This window comes from Balaenoptera musculus, chromosome 11 (genome assembly GCF_009873245.2).
Source record: "Balaenoptera musculus isolate JJ_BM4_2016_0621 chromosome 11, mBalMus1.pri.v3, whole genome shotgun sequence".
Lineage (NCBI taxonomy): Eukaryota > Metazoa > Chordata > Mammalia > Artiodactyla > Balaenopteridae > Balaenoptera > Balaenoptera musculus.
Window position 1 is genome coordinate 99,370,721 of NC_045795.1, and position 17,231 is coordinate 99,387,951.

Genomic DNA, 17,231 nt, shown 5'->3' on the forward strand with positions numbered 1-17,231 from the left:
AAAATAGCCGCTAAGATATTATGGAATAACATGGCAAAATGCTTAGGATAAGATAGCAAAAAAATTGTAAACCAAGGACAAAATTGTCTATACGGTAATTTTTTGGTTTTTTTTTTTTTTTTGGCCATACTACGTGGCATATGGGATCTTAGTTCCCTGACCAGGCATCGAACACGTGCCCCCTGCAGTGGAAGCATGGAGTCTAAACCACTGGACCACCAGGGAAGTCCCTATATGGTAGTTATAACTGTGTACAAGTTACATGTACAGAGAGGTGGGCTCTGGAAGGGAACATGGAAAAACAGAGCTGCAGTACCGAGGTGGGAGGTTCAGGAGACTGGTTTTTCTTTTTTTTTAATTTATGTTTTTGGCTGCGTTGGCTTTTCGTTGCTGTGCGCGGGCTTTCTCTAGCTGCGGCGAGCGGGGTCTGCTCTTCGTTGCGGTGCGCAGGCTTCGTATTGCGGTGGCTTCTCTTGTTGCGGAGCACGATCTCTAGGCGTGCGGGCTTCAGTAGTTGTGGCACGCGGGCTCAGTAGTTGTAGCTCGCGGGCTTAGTTGCTCCGCGGCATGTGGGATCTTCCCAGACCAGGGCTCGAACCCATGTCCCCTGCATTGGCAGGCGGATTCTTAACCACTGCGCCACCAGGGAAGTCCAGGAGATTGGTTTTTCCATGTAAATGCTTGTCTTTAATATTTTGATATAGATTTAATGAAATCATTGTTTTACCTGAGGAGGAGGATGAGGAGGAGGAGGATGAAGAGGAGGAAGACTTGCCTTTCTCATCCTCTTCTTGAGAATAGAGCTCAGCCTCCTGGTCTTGCTTGTGGAAATCCGTCTCTCCATCTGGGAGGCACACATAGGCAAGGATGAGTGTTTCCTGCCCTTCCCACCCCAGAGACCACCCAGGCCTCCCTAGGGGTCTACTTGGATGTGGGGAGCCAGGAGTGGCTGAATTTGCTGGGACACTCTTCCCAAACCCCTAGGGTCAGTGGGAGGTGCAGGAGACCAGGGCTCTCAGAGGCCCCAGAGGCTCTAGGAAGGCCAAAGGCAGACTTTTCTCTGAATATGGAGCCCAGAGAGGGGCTTCTAAGCCCTCCATCCTTCCCAAGAGACCACTACACCGTGTAGAGCAGTTGCCAATTTAAAATTCTCTGTAAATTACAGGGCAGGTGGGATCCGATCAAGCCCTAAACCTTCCCATTCCCCATTCTGGGGCCATGCAGGACCCTTCCCACCTTCTGAGGACTCTCCCTAGTGCCAGTCCAAGCCCCCAGAGCCTCTGAGATTTGGGGAGCAACTGAGGGTCCACACAGCTAGAGAGTACTGGGGGACAGACTGGACCAAGCACACACACGTGCGTGTGTGTAAAGTCACTACTTCTCTAGAGGTTTCAACCGTAACTTGGGCCATTCATTGTGCCGCATGAACTGAGCAGGGTCTTCTGTTCCACCTACTGCTGGACTTCACCTCCCATGTGGCTCTGCCCAGAGGGTCAGAGAGAGCAAACATACGGTCTAGATCTTCTGATTCTCCGTGGACTCGACTGTGGTCTTGAAGTGATCCTGAAGTCTCCATGGCCTTCCCTGGAGGAATAACAATAGTAATTAATATTACCTTAGTTAATATCTTTAATATATAAAGAGCTTGGTAAATAAATAAGAAAAATATAAACATCCAGTATTCAAAGGTACAAGAACAATTTACGAAAAAAGAAATAAACAGGGAAATTTGAATAATGATCACCTTTTGATACTATTAAGAGCTTATTTTTTAAAAAAGAGACTTTAGTTTTTAACAGCAGTTCTAGGTTCACAGCAAAACTGAGTGGAAGGTACAAAGATTGCCCATATATCCCCTGCTCCTAAACATGCATAGCCTCCCCTGTTATCAACATCCTCCATTAGAGAATTTGTTTTTTTAGGTGTGATATTTGTATTGAGGTTATATTTATTTAAAGTATTTAGAAAGAAGTATTTAGAGATAAATACTGCAATGTTTATGATGAAATTATATGATGTCTGGGACATGCTTCAAAATAATCTGATTATTTGAATAAGGGAGTTGGAGGGCATAGGTGGGGGTCCAAATATAACAAACATGACCACGAGTTAATAATTGTTGGAGCTATAACAAAATATAAATAGTAGTTATCTCTGAGTGGTAGCATTATGGGTATTTTTAGTTTCTTATTTTTACTTTGCATTTTCTAAATTTTTAGCAGTATTGCTTTTCTTTTCCTTGTTTTTTGTTTTTCCATTATAGTGTATTACAAGATATTAAGTATAGTTCTCTGTGCTATACAGTAAATCCTTGTTATTTATCTGTTTTATATATGGTGGTGTGCATCTGTTAATCCCATACTCCCAATTTATCTCTCCCCCCACTTCCCCTTTGGTAACTGTAAGTTTGTTTTCTATGTCAGTATTTCTTTTGTCATAATAAAATAACCAATAATTTTTCATTACTTAAAAATGTAATATGCCACCTTATACCAGTACAGTACTTAACAGTTTTACAAAGGGCTTATGTGTCTGTAATTTCATCTGAGCCTGATGACAAACCAGTCTGTTAGGAATTGGAATTAATTACTTCACACCTGAATTGCAGTTTCTAGACAACAAAACTTCCCAAAAGATTGTTTCATTTGACTCTTACAATAACCCTGCAAGGTAAATTTTATCATCCCCATTTTATAGAGGAGGAAACTGAGGCTCACAGAGATGAAGAGATTTGCATGAATTGGGACTCCAGAACCCACATTCTGTTTAACGTACCCCAAACATTGGTCTGGAGCACAAAACTGCTCAAAGTCAAGCCCTGCTGGTATGGCTGTCAGGATTATAGATGCAAACGGTAAAGCGAGGGCAGGAAGCAGGCACTTGAACGTGCAGAATGAGGTTTGGGAATCTGTCCCTTCAGGACACCATACTCTGTGCTTTCCTGAAATTCTGAGTGGGAGCTAGTGGTAACTCGAAGCCGGCCTTCAGATGAGGCCATGAGAAGGCCATAAGTGTGGCCTTAGAAAATCTAAACGGCTAACCTCAGTGAGCTGGTGCTCTCCTCTGGGGAAAATACACGGGGCTGCCATGGTTGGGCTGCCTTGATTTTAGCTGGGCACATGGCCCCCAGCTAGAGAATGTATTTCCCAGCATCCCTTGAAGCTAGGCGTGGCCTTGGGACCATGTGACTCACATTCCTGCCAATAGACCCTGAATGAAGGGGATGTGCGTGGTGGTGAGCTGACAGATGTTCTAGGGTTCTGGGGGAAAAAGTATACACACACACAGATATGTCTGCTGTAAATTTTACTGATGTAAAGAATGTATGGGGGATAAATTAGGAATTTGGGATTAACAGATACACACCACTATACATAAAATAGATAAACAACAAGGACCTAATGATTAGCACAGGGAACTATATTCGATATCTTGTAATAATCTATAATAGAAAAGAATCTGAAAAAGAATACTTATATATGTATATGTATAACTGAATCACTTTGCTGTACACCTGAAACATTGTAAATCAACTATACTTCAATAAAAAATAATAATAAATAAAATTTTTAAAAGAATGTATAGCACACAGTTACAAAAAATAAAAATACAGTCCTCTTTATTGTGAATTTCATACACCTCTAACTTCAGTGTGACTTGGAATTTCTTGCAAAATCTACTATCAGTTTTTACAAATCTATCACCAACAATAGTGTCACAAAATCAAACTACAAATAAATGCTCAATCACTACCAAATTCAGAAAAGAAGTTGCTCACATCATGGATGAACAAGAGCACTGCCAACGTGAATGTTGGCTGATAACTTCTTTCATGTTAACAAGTAAGATGAAAGGGAAACAACAAATGCCTTTGTCGTCATAGTTTGTCAGTGATATAAGCAACTTCTTTGCTGAATCGAATCATACTTTACAAATTCTGGAAGAATATTTTCTCAACTTTTTGTATTATTCACAGTGTAATGGCAACAGGTGTAATGTAATGCCTACAGGTTTGAGGTTTGATCTCCATTATTAACATTTGCTTGATCACTTTCTTAAATTTAGACAATCGACAAAGCAAACCTTCAAGCTCTGATTTGTACAGTTTACTGATCTCTGTGACTGATGTCATGGAGTGCAAAGTTGGGAAGGTATGGGCAGTGGAACACAGCATTACACAGTGATTCCACAATACAGATAAAACATGTGAAAATCTCAAGTGCCTAGGTAATGGGCAGAATGTAGTAAAATAAATTAGGAACTTATTTACCTTATTTTTTATTTTGAGTACTTATTAACCTTTTTTTTTTAACATAAATTAGTTATTTATACACTTATAGAATTTAATTTAATAATGGTGTGTTTAACAACCGATTTTCAGCTCTGGGCTTATAAACTTCTGTGCCTTCTACTTCCTCTTTCCTGCTTTTTGTATGCTGGAATGCAGACATGGGGTGGAGAATAACCTCAATCGCGCAAACTGAGCCAACACCCCAGGGAATACCTGAGCAACAAGGCAAAGGAATCTGGGCCCTGAAAGGCCTCACGCACGAAGCCGTCTGCGCACCTGGACCTGTCTCTGGTCAGCTATGTGCACAGGAAATGAGCTTCTCTCTTACGTAATCCCAGGGATTCGGTCTCTGTTACAGCATCTCAGCCACGCTGTGCAGGCTTCGTTCTGACGCACCCTCCGCCATTTCTTCTCCTCCCAGCTCTGAATCTAAGGCCTCAACTCCACGAGGAGGTAGATTCACTCCTCTCTAACAAGTTTAGACCTGGGTTCCCAACCTCAACGCTCCCCACGTTTGGGACCAATGATCCTTTGCCGGTGTATGCATTGTGTTTAGCGGCCTCCCCACTGGATGCACGTAACACCCCCCCCCCAGTTGTTGTGACAATCAAAAATGTCACCAGACATTTCCAAATGTCTCCTGGGGTCAAAAATCACCCCTACTTGGGAACCACTGGTCTAGAGAATCTACTCTTTTTTTAAATTTTTAATTTAATTAAAAATTTTTATTGAGGTAAAATGCTCATATAACATTAGTTTCAAGGGTACAACATGATGATTCAATATTTGTATATGTTGCAAAATGATCACCACAGTAGTCTAGTTAGCATCTGTCACCACACATAGTTACAAAATTTTTTTTCTTGTGATGACAACTTTTCAGGTCTGTTCTCTTAGCAACTTTGAAATATGCAGTACAGTATTATGAACTATAGTCACCATGCTGTACATTACATGCCCAGGACTTTTTTATTGTGTAACTAGAAGTTTGTACCTTTTGACCCCCTTCACCTATTTCGCCCACCCCCAACCCCCCATCTCTGGCAACCACCAATCTCTTCTCTGTATCTATGACTTTGTGGGGTTTTGTTTGTTGTTAGTAGAGAATCTACTCTTAATCCACCACAAGACCTTGACAAGGCAGCATCCTTCCCCGTGCCTCAGAGCTGGATTGCCTGGCTGTGAATCCGATCTGACACTTGTAGCTGTGGGATTCTGGGCCAGTCACTTAACCTCTTACGTGCCTCAGGTTTCCCGTCTGTAAAATGGGGACAATGATAGTGTTTACCTCATAGTATTGCTGTGAAAATGGCATGACTTAAAACCCATAAAGCACTCAGAACAATGCCTGGTATAGAGCAAGGGTTGAACAAATGCCAGCTGAGATGACGATCATTATTATGACGGGGCGCGGCAACAAGACAGCATATGCTTTCGGGTGAGACTGACCAGGGTCCAACCCCACTTCCATCACCTGTGCACAAGATGACCTTGGCAGGACAGGCCCCTTCTCCAAGCTCTAGTTACCTCAATTGCGAACTGGCAATGGCAGCACCCTAGAGAAGAAAGATGGCCAGTGCCTGCCCATAGGAGGGCTTGGTGAGTGTGAGTTCCCTCTTCTACAGCCCTCCTATGACCCTCGGACATTCGGGGTCCAGCCCCAGCCCCACCCATCTCCCATCTCCTAGGGTCCAGGCTCCATTACCCCTTTCTAGAATAAAAATTCCTATTTCTCAGGGCAGAATTCAGCTAAGCATTAGGAGGTCACTAGCCAATAAAATGAATCAAAATCCAGGTATGAATGACTGATGACCACAAGCCTTCAGGGCATATTTATATTTTGAAAAGGACTCTTTGTTCATAGCAGGTGTCCAGTATGTCTCACTGGCTGAGCTCATCTCTCATGGTGGAATTTCAGGTGGAGCAGAGGAAGAGACTTAGAGCCATACGGGGGCAACAGAGCTGCTGGCTGACAGCAAATACGCCGACAGTCCGCCAAGCTCGTCCTACCTTTCCTGCTCTAGCTGTCTCGGTCACGTGGCAGCCCCTGGTGACACTCAGCATTTTCAAGCCTCCAGACTTCCACCCATGCCATTCTTCCTTGTTACCAAAATTGTATCTGACTTCCCAGGCACTGCGCAAATACCACCTCTTTCATGAAGACCTCTGCTGGTTGTCTAACCAGTACCCACCCTCCTTACCCCCACTCCCTTATTCCTTCTCCCCGCTCTGTCACCCCTGGACTTCTTGCTTGTGAGCAAAACTGAATTTTGTTCTTCCATATCAAGTAGATACTTGTTTTCCCAGCTAGGAGTGGCCATGTGATCCAGTTTTGGCCAAAAAGAAGTGAGAAGCCTGATGGGGTTCTGGGAAGGAGTTTTGCTTCTCCTGACCAAAGAGGCCAACAGTGTTGGTGCTGTGTCTTGCCTCTCCTTTCTTTCTTGAACATGAATGTGATGGCAGGAGCTACAGTGGCCATCTTGTGACCATGAGGAAAGGCCAAAGCAAATGCGGGGTCACTGAGCTGATGAGCCCTTGACAGCAGCTGCCTGTTTTCTTGTTATTTAAGAAAAATAAACCCCATTTTGTTTAAACCTCTATAGTCAGGATTCTCGGCATTTGTAGCTGAACACAATTCTGACTGATACACCTTCCCTCCCCTACCTTCATACATTAATCGAGCACCTACTGTGTGCTAGCACTGGGGATAGCGTGGTGAACAATTTGCAGCCCTGTCCTCAAGGAATTTCATGGTAGACCCAGGGGGTAGTCCCATGGGAGTCCAGGGGCCAAATCAGACCAGGGTCAGCCAGGGAAAGTTCCTGAAGGAGGGAATGCTGCGGGTGAGTTTGGAAGGGCCAGAGGAGCTGTGTGCAAAGGCACAGAGGCGAGGGGCCTTGGCCCACATGGGAGACAGCTGGCATGAAGCAACTCTAAAGAAGGATGGGATTTGGGGGAGGCCCAGAGGGCACATTGCTCTCCTGAGCCTTCATCAGCTGTGCCTTCTTTCAGACTCTTCCTTCTTGAGGGAGGAGCCTTGTTGCACAACTGCCGGGGCCACTCTTCCTTGTTCACCTTCAGATCTCCAATCAGGGCCCGGCAGAGGGTCTGACACACCCAGGGTGAGTCTCCTCCACTAGATCACTAACCAGCCAGGGTAGGGACCATGGCTGATTCATCTTTGTCACCTGTGCCCTGCACAGGGCCCGGCAGAAAGCAAAAATGATGATACTGATGATGATGAAGACAATAACAAATAAGTGCTTCCTATCTACCAGGCAAGGATCTGAGCACATGACACATGTGCCTCACATATGCCTCACCACAAGTCTATCAGGGCTCACTGTGGTTGTGCCCATTTTATAGGTAAGAACACTGAGGCACAGAGAGGCAAGGAAACTTGCCCAGGGCCAGACAGCTAGTAAGTGGTTGAGCAAGGGTAGTTGCTCAGTCCTTGTTGATGCTGGCACCTCTTCCCAGGCCTCTGTCATTAGCACCAGGAAAGAAGCCACTAACAGTCATCCAGTGTTATGCAAATGATGCTGACTTGCCTTCTATTTAGTGCTGGAGCCCTGAGCAAGTGTCCCCAGAGCCCAGGGAACCTCCTCGGGCAGTTTTTCAGCACACTGATCCATCAGGAGGGGAAATAGAACTATCACGGAGGCAGGACCTGAGGTAGCCCGGTTTCTCCTTTTAATGTCCTTGCCTCATCCTCCTCCACCCATATTTCTGCTGTAAGAAAGTATAAACAGAATTGTAAAAATTTAAAACTCTAAGATCAGTGTGTAGGGCAATGCTTAAGACAAAAGGACAGCGCACTAGTGGTGGGACATCAGGCAGAGGGATTGCCATGAGGGGCTTCTGAAAGTTCAAGTTCACAGCAATGTGACCTCCTTTGAGCCAAGATGGAGCACGGGGAGTTGAGACAGGAGAAGTGAAGACAGAAGAAAGCAGAGAGAGGAAAGAGCACATGGCACAATCCCCGCGATCTTATTTCACCCCTGCAAGTCTTATTTTACACAGAAAGAAACTGAGGTTCACAGAGACAAGTGACTTGTCCAAGGTCTCCCAGCTTACAGATGGACTCGAATCCATCCCCTGCCCTAACAGAGAACCCCCGTTCCCTGGCCCCGGTTAGAGGCCCGTAGGCCTCCCTCTTTCAGGTGGCCCCCACCCCCCCACCATCTGAGGCTGTTCCTACAAGGAAATGCAATGCTTAGCGCTTTTCTCCAAAAAGCCCAGCCCTGCTGAGTCACCGGTGGTGCCAGGGCCGCTGCACCCACAGGCTTTGCTAAACTGGATTTCCACTTCAGTTCAGCCCAGATTTCCTAAGCTCCTGCTATCACAAGGGCCTGGGTCCGAGGTGGGAGGGATAGTAGGGGACACCAGGCCATCACAGCCGCACAGAGCTTTCCCCGCTCAGCTCACTGGATCCTCACGCTAACCAGGCAGGAAGCAGGGTGGCGATCGGTGTCCTAGTTTATGGAAGGGGAAACTGAGCAATGGAGAGGAACTTGCACAGAGATCGCACAGCGATTCAGGGGCAAGGCTGGCTCCAGAACCCTGTCTCCTGATTCAGGGGCTGCCTATCTTTCTTGGGTGTCCCACCTTGGAGGAGGGGGCTTACTAAGACTGAGTTGGATTTTAACATGTGGCCAAAGTGGGACGAAGGTTTAGTGGAGGGGGTGGGTGGCAGTGGGCTGCTGAAGGGCTCGGAACCCCGTGAGGCTGGGGAACCATCCAGGGCCTTGAGTGCTTGGGTAACGGGCAACTCTCCCCGCAGGTGGACTGAGCCTTCACCCCTGAGGGCCACCAATGCTGGACCAGCTCAGTTCAACACGCCCAGGGCAGGAAGTGGGATGGGAGGCACTGGGAACAGAACCAGCAGCTAAGAGGGGGACAGAGCCGACAGAGGGGTGGACACTTACTGATTTTGCCCACCTGGCACTGAAGCCCCTTCTGGTGATTGCAGCAAAGGAGAAAGTCAGAGCCCTGGATAATCTCCAGCTTCCCAAGCCACCCCAAACAAGCATGCGCCCTAATTCCAAGCACATCCTTGTCAGGCAGACACTGCTCCAGGACAACCGTGTGGGAACTCTGGAGGGGTGACTGCCCTCCACCCAGGCTAGACCACCAGCTTCTCCCTCCCGGGAATCGGACTTCTGACGTGAGTGACACAAAGCCCTCAGTCTGTGGGCGCTGGTCTCCCCTGAGACAGGGCCCTCTTGTTTCTGCTCCTGGGCACCGTCTTCTCTGCAGTCTGGCTCCTCAGAAGTTCCCTCTGTTCTGTGAGACCTCCATATCCTCCCAAGAAAGTCCTGTTATGGTAGCCTGTGGTGGTTTCTGTTACTTGCAGCCAAAGCATTTGAGATGAGACGAATGCGGGGGGAAGGGCTCTGAGAGTGTAGGCAGAGCGAAGCGGGGCTCGCTGGGCAGGCCACGGTCCACAGATTTCACTCCAGCCCCCAGGGCGGGACGGGCAGGGCCCCTGAGGCCCCCCACCCCATTCGTGGTGCTTTGTCTCAACTCCAGGCTGGGTTGGGGAGCTCCCGGGTTTCCCCAGCACTGTAACCGCCCAAGCCAGTTGTCCTGAAGATCTTGCCCTACAGGCCTGCACACTTGCTGAGGACAGAGACCGTCCTGGAGCTGATTCAGCTCCTCATTGGTTTTCTATTTCTTCTGTAACAAATTCCCACAAACTTAGTGGCTTAAAGCAACACCTGTATAGTATCTCACAGTTCTGCAGGTTAGAAGTCCAACACTGGTTCACCGGGCTAAAATCAAGGTGCCAGCAAGGCTGCCTTCCTTCCTGCTCTAGGGGAAATCCGTTTCCTTGCTGCTGCTTTTTCTCCTTCCCCTTTCCCTCCCCCTCCTTCTTCATTTCCTTGCATTGTCCAGCTTCTAGAGGCCACCTACATTCCTTGGCTTGTGGTCTCTTCTTCCATTTTCAAAGCCAGCAATGTCAGGTCAAGTCCTCACACTACACTGTTCTGACCTCTTCTGCCACCCTCTTCCACATTTAAGGACCCTTGTGATGACACTGGCCCCACCCAGATCACCCAGGATTATCCCGTATGTGACGGCCAGCGGACGAGCAACCTTAATTCCATGTGCAATCTTCATTCCCCTCTGCTGCGTAACCTAACAGAGTCGCAGTTTCCAGAGATCAGGACATAGGCACCTCTGGGGGCTATCACTCTGCTTATCACAGTCTCTCCACCGCAGTGCCTGTCTCAGCCCGGAGCCCTCAGATGCTGACCATCTTCCTTCCTAACTTCTCTGACTCCACCACCCTCCTGGGCCCCCAAGCTCCAAAGGCAGGAAGGATGACACGGCTCTTCCCTCCACAGCCAGCCAAAGCCCAAGCCTGTCCCATCTTCCCTTCAAGAGGAGCTGGGTTTTCTATTTCCACTGCCTCCCTCCCAAGAGATCCTACAAGGGGACTGAGGGCTTGGGACTTGGTCATAACTGTGTTCCTGTCCCTGTTCCTTTGCTGCCAGGCTCCACTCAGCTTCTATAAAATGGTGTGTTAATATCTATCCTCCAGAGTGTTGCGGGGATGAAAGGATATCACACCCACAACAAGCCTAGAATACTGGCAACTTAATAAATGAGAGTTTCCCCTTCCTTTCCCATGCTCAATGTCTCTCAAATTTGGGTAATGGTCAGATGTCCTTGGGAGCACTGTTGACAGGGCAGATACCCAGGACTCTCTCACTCAGAGCGTCTGGTGTTCAGAGCAAGGTTAGGGTTAGGGTGTGGCTCAGGGAAATCTGTACTGTGAACAAAGGCACCACATGCTAGGCAGAGTGTGGTCCACTCAGGCCGCCAGAAACTCTCCCCTGAGTGTTACAACAGTCTCCCAACAGGCTCGTCTGCCTCTGGCCTCCCTCCTCCAAACATGTTGCTGGACTGCCCTGGGCTTCAGTTCCCACACACGGAGAAGCTGGGCTGCACCCTGCAAGGTTCTTCCAGCTCTGACGTTCTAGGATACTAACGCTCTGGTCCCGTTAAAGCATTCAGGGCTCATCCACTCAATCAGCAAAGGCGCTCAGGGTTGATGTGACCCATGGGAGGGCCCAGAAGAGCATGTTCTAACAGGAAGATACATACAGTATCTTGTGGGGCCCTTGAAATGCTCCAAGAAAAAGTGGATTTTATGTTCAAAGAAGTTTGGGCAACACTGCTTTCCATAGCCCCCCCCCCCTTGGAGCTGCATGAAGTGCAAGTTGTACATTAAAGGCTCTGAGAAGGCCTGCAGGATAGAAAGCTCTTTCACTCTAGTTAATCCAATCCTTCCCCAAACTACACAAGAGCACAGTCCTTTTCCCCAGAATGTGGTTCAATGTCTTTTGGTACAGCTTTGGGAAATGCCATCTGCTTCAATCCCTGCTGTGCCTGGGGCCCGTCTTTTTGTCCTAGAATCCAGGCCTGGGCACTCTCGCTGCCCACTCTGGACACTGCCAGCTTCCCGGGTCCCGAGTTCCTCCACCCGTCAAGCAGGACAGTTGGGGAGGGGAATGAATCAGAAACAGACCCTGGGAAGCCAGAGGCATGGAACAGAAACTGTCTTTTCAGAGCTCCAGATCCCAAGGTATGGGTGGGAAGTCCTCTGGGCACCCTCAGGGCAGGGGCTGGGAGGAAACAGAGTTAGCTGCCGTGAGACCGAGGGCCTGGCCGGGCCCTGCCACCAAGCCCTGGGCACATCGCTTCCCTCCTCTAGGTCCTTTTTCTCATCTATGAGACAAAGAAGAATGTCACTCACCAAGGGTTTCAGAGCTCACCTGGGGCTGTGGACAGGACAGTACATAGTAAAATGACATGCTATTAGCCAACACTCTGTACTGAGAGGTATCTTGATTAAGTCACTCCAGCAGTGGGGTCTGACAGAGCCCACTCCAAATCGTGCCTCATCACTTTACTTCCCAGCTCGGTGACTTTGGGCAAATAACTTTACCACTTTGAGCCTCAGTTTCCCTGTCTGTAAAATAGGGATTGTGTCACTATCTTGCAGCGTCGCTGTGAGGATTCAGATAAAATGGACTTAGATTCTGGGCTCCCTGGGATTAGGAATCACGTTTTTCTTGCTACTATATTCTAGTCCCTGGCTTAGAGAAAGTGCTTCATAAAAAGAAGCCATGAAGTGCTGGATTTAAGAGCTTAGAGAAATAATGTTACACCAGCAGTGTCTTAGCATCTCCCCCTTCCCTTTATAAGATCCTCCGCTTGCTCCCGTCCCTCTTCTTCTCCAGCCCGCTACACCTCCTGCCTCAGCCTCACCTCCCACCTCACCCCACTCCCCAGGCTTGGCCCTCTCTCTCTTTCCCCGAGCTTGAATTCCACAGAGTTACAGCCAGCAGATCAAAGCTGAGGCCCAGAGAGGGAAAGGGGCTTCCCCACAGGCCACGTAGCAAAGGATATGAACTCGGATCTGAGGCTGAAGTCCAAGCACAAGGGGAACCTCACAGAGGAAAAGAATGAAGACGCCACCGTTCCCACCTCCTCAGCCGTTTGTCTCAAGTCCATCCAGGCAATTTAATGGTGGGATAACAACCCAAACTGCTCAGCTAGCTGCCCACAAGCTGGACGGACCTGTCACAAATCTGAGTGAATCCTGTGGCCACGTAACATCCAAGGATGCAGCTAGGGCCTGAGAAGTGGGGATGGCACCGAAAGAAGAAGGTAAAAGAGACAAAATCAAGTCTGTGCAGAAGGAGGATGGGTGGGCCCAGCTTGGAGGCTGTTCATACAGAAAGACCTAGGATTTTAAAAACATTCTCTGAAAGATAAGTAAATGTTAGCACAAGCATCTGACTGGACTCTAGCACACAGGAGGTACATAACCAATGTCTGTTAAAGTGCAATACGAGTCAACAAGGTGACAGAACAACAAAGCAAAGCTAACACAGCCTTCGGTCATATTAACAGAAGCACAGAGTGTACAGTGAGGAAGGTGACCTATACCTCACCAGCTCCTATCCTAGGCTCAGTCCTAGGTCCTGAACAGAACAGAGTCTGGACAAACCAAGATCATCCAGAGGACGTGAGTGGTACGGAGACCACATCCAAGAGAAGTGGCTGGAGGAGCAAGGTGCTCAGCCTAGGGATGAGCACTGCAAGAACAGACCTGGTCACTGTCCCCAGGTCTCTGCAGGGCTCCTCCAGGACAGGACGACCAGGTGGGGCTGTGAGCCCAGAGGGAGGGGTTGGGACCTTGGGGAGTCACCGGGGCAGATGCCAGCTCAATATGTAAAGGAATTTTCTAAAAATGAGAGCTGCTTTGAGTGGTCATGAGCACCCTGCCATGAGAGATGGCAAGCGAAGGTGTGGCAGAGGTGGGCTTAGATGTCCTTAGCTCAGAACCTATTAGTCTCTCAAATAATAATCTCCAAAGCACAGGGGGAAAATATTAGTTCATTATTTCTACTTAAGTTTTAGCTAAAAGTAGTTAAGAGTATATAGTTCAACCCTGATGTGCACCCTTGGCCATATGTCAGACACCCAATGCCATGTCCATTAAGTGGGGTCCCCAGAGGCCAAGGGCAGCCCACAATGCAGACAGGTTTGCTATGCCCATGTCTTCTGTTCTTTTACATTCAGCCTATTGCTGTATACTGTAGTGTCCTGGTGGCAGGTTAGGTGGAGTTGAGGATCAAACAACACAGCTTTAACTGAATCAATCCCTGTAGTGTGGACAAGTGGCTTCTCAAAGTCCCTGCCAAGAAACCGTGGATGGAGATAACGCTAATCGAGAAAGTACAAACCAGCGACAGGAAAAGTGTAGGACAAACCCACCACTGCTCCTAGTTCAAGTCCTACCACAGCTACCCTAACGTTGAAAACAATAAAGAATGGCATCTCATATACACATTATTGCTGACTGAAATCAGAGTAAGAAAACTCCTTGAAAGGTGGACTTCTATCCACTACTGTTGGTGATGAAATTCACTCCGAATATATACTGGGCCTTGAGACATTAGTTAATGGTCACAGTACTTGTATATAATTTCTAAATCCATATATAAATATATAGTGTTGTGGGTGTCTAAACATTTTTCTTGAGCAGAGACTGCTATCAAAAAGTGTGACGAACACTGCTCCGGATTCTCAGACCCAGCTAGACACTAGGGGATGCTATTCCCTATTTGGGGGTCTAATCAGATTTGTTTCGGATTTAGAGACGAAGAAAAACCAGGAGGGAGTGTGCTCCTCAATAAACTTTTTTGAGGCCCTCAAAATGTTTGAAGAGGAATGGGAAGAAACCACAAACTCTGAAAAGAATCTTCCCTGGCTCTGACTCTCCAAGGCCGGTGTCTGGTTAAACAGCCAGTGCCAGGCCAGGCTCCTCTTTCTCATCCTCTCATGCCAGTTTCTCTGTCTCTGTCTCTTCTCTCTCTCTTTACCATCTTTTTCTCTTGGTCTCTCACATCCCCCCCCCCCCACACACACACGCACAATTGACAATAGCAAAAACCAGAAAGGAGGCACCCAGTGAAAGAGAAAGAGCTTTCTGGCTCTTGAATATCAGACAGACCTGGACTCAGTTCCCAGCTCTACCCACCACTGACTGAGATCACTGCAAGTCCCACCCATTCTGGGAGCCTCAGAATCCTCCCCTGGAATGGGCACGCCTACAACTCAACAATAATATGACATCCCAATTTTAAAATGGCCAAAGGATTTCAACAGACATTTCTCTAAAGAAGATGTACAAATGGTCAATAGCACATGGAAAGTTGCTCAGCATCATTAGTCATGACGGAAATGCAAATCAAAACCACAATGAGATACCACTTCATGTGTGCTAGGATGGCTAAAATAAGAAATACAGACAATAACAAGTTCTGAAGAGGACGTGGAAAATTTGGAGACTTAACATATTGTCAGTGGGAATGTAAAATGGTGCAGCCGCTTTGGAAAACAGTTTGAGCTCCTTACAATGTTAAACATAGTTTCACCATAAGACCTAGCAAGTCCTCGGTATTATATCCAAGAGAACTGACAACCTGTGTCCACACAAAGACTTGTACATGAATGTTCACAGCAGCGTTATTCATAATAGCTAAAAAGTGGAAACAACCCAAATGCCCATCAACTGACGGATGGATAAACAAGATGTGATATAATCATACAGTACAATATTATTCACCCAAAACGAGGAATGAAGTGCTGACACACGCTAAAACATGCATAGACCTTGAAAACATTATGCTAAGTGAAAGAAGCCAGTCAGAAGAGATCCCCTATTGTATGACTGCATTTACATGAATTGTCCAGAATAATCAGATCCATAGAGACAGAAAGTGGATTAGCCGTTGCCAGGGAGAAGGGGATATGGTGAGTGACTGCTAAAGGGTATGGGGTTTATTTGGGGAGGATAAAAATGTTCTAAATTGGACAGTGGTGATGGTTCACAACTTGGTGAATAAACTGAAAACCACAGGCTTGTACACTTTAAAAGGGTGAACTTTATGGCATGTGAATGATATCTCCATAAGGTTATTTTTTTTTAAAAAAAAAAGACAACTTCCCACATACAGCTGTTATGAAAGTGAAATAAGCGGTCCCTGGTCCTGGCATGTGGCCACCGTGTGGGAGATGTCTCCCTAAGAAGGTGGCCTGGTGAGGATTTCAAGGCACAGGGGCCCTAGCCTTTTAGAGGGCTGCACCAAGTTCTGGGAGATCCAGAGACAGGAGGGGGGTTCCTTATTACAGATCCGCTTGGCTTGGACTCCGAACAGGACAAATACTCACTCCTGACTTCACTTTTCTCTCAGTTTCTAAACAAACCAGGTCAAAATGATAAGCACAACCCCATAATCTTTCTTGTCCGCCATAAAAGGAAACTGGGTTGGCTTCCGGCCCAAAGGCTGCCTCTGAGGAGAGAAGCCGGGATGCTCTGAGCACAGGTGGGTCCTCCAGACTCGGGATGACGGCCTGGGGGACCGGGGCGGCTGGGGGCTCCCTCTAGGCCGCACCCTCCACCCCGTGAGCCTCTGACTTCAGCGGGTCTCCCCCCGCCCCCAGCTCTCTGTTCAGCACTTTTTCCCCAGAGATGCCTTTGAGCCCGAGGCCAGGGCAGCTTCTGGGGGGGAACAGGAGGGCGGCTGCCTTCACTCGCGGGTCAAAGCGCAGAGGCCGGGCGTCTGTGAGGAAACACCCTCCAAAGCTGTGAGTCCCACGAGGGCGGAGTGGGAGAAGCCTTCCGAAGCTAGGGGGACCCTTCACCTCACGAATGGGAAAGCTGAGGTCGTAGGGTTTTCTGAAGGCCCCGCAGGAAGTCAGCGACAGAACCGCAGTGGGTCACCTGCGGGGGCGGGGCACGGGCTGGTTGGAGGCTCACAGCACCCCTGAAGAACTTCACCCTCCCCCGATTTTCCAGAGAGGGAGACACAGGCGCTCACCCAGCTGGGAAGCCACTGAACTGGGACTCAAATCCAGGCCCACAGGGAACCACAAAATGTCAGGCCTGTTGAAGAGCCTGTTTCTCCCCAGTTCTCTTAAAAATCACCCCCACCCCGCCTCTCCCGCTCCGCGTGTCCCTTACCTGTGTTCCCGAGGCCGGTGTGGGCTGGAGGCGAGTGGCGCTCGGACTCTGGAGGCGGGCGGGGCGGGGCGGGGCCGGGAGGAGGGCGGAGAGGCGGGGCCGCCCCCGTGGCAGGCAGGGGCGGGACGTGACGTCGCCGTGGGCCTCACGCTCACCCGCCCACGCGCCCACGCTCAGCCGGGGGGGGGTCCTCCTTCCTGCGGTGCTGTCGGCGCCAGGCCTTCCTGTCTGACTTGACTCCTACCCGGATGTGCCAGGAGGGCAGGTGGGGCGGCTGCACCCCCAGACCCGCCCCGGGCCGGGGCCATGCCCTCTGACTTAACGGGTGGTTACGTGGGGGCAGTGGTACCACCCTGACTGTGCCAGGCTCTGGGCGGGGAAGAGGTGGCGTGT

General features: G+C 48.5%; 1 protein-coding gene across 7 annotated transcripts in view; it reads right to left on the reverse strand.

The window, feature by feature from the left end:
* Positions 1 to 16,977, reverse strand: part of TMEM40 (transmembrane protein 40) — a 31,029-nt gene extending 14,052 nt beyond the window's left edge. For 3 of the 7 annotated variants that reach the window (XM_036869851.1, XM_036869845.1, XM_036869849.1), the window contains exons 1-2: positions 1,513 to 1,584; positions 728 to 844 (exon numbers count right to left, since the gene is read on the reverse strand). In XM_036869851.1, the coding sequence (XP_036725746.1) occupies positions 728 to 844; positions 1,513 to 1,576 (181 nt within the window). In that variant the 5' untranslated portion in view covers positions 1,577 to 1,584. Of the gene's footprint in view, positions 1 to 727; positions 845 to 1,512; positions 1,585 to 7,842; positions 8,040 to 16,838 lie in introns of those variants that run through there. The other 4 variants (XM_036869853.1, XM_036869850.1, XM_036869847.1 and 1 more) reach the window with 3 other exon arrangements.
* Positions 16,978 to 17,231: the final 254 nt, after the last annotated feature.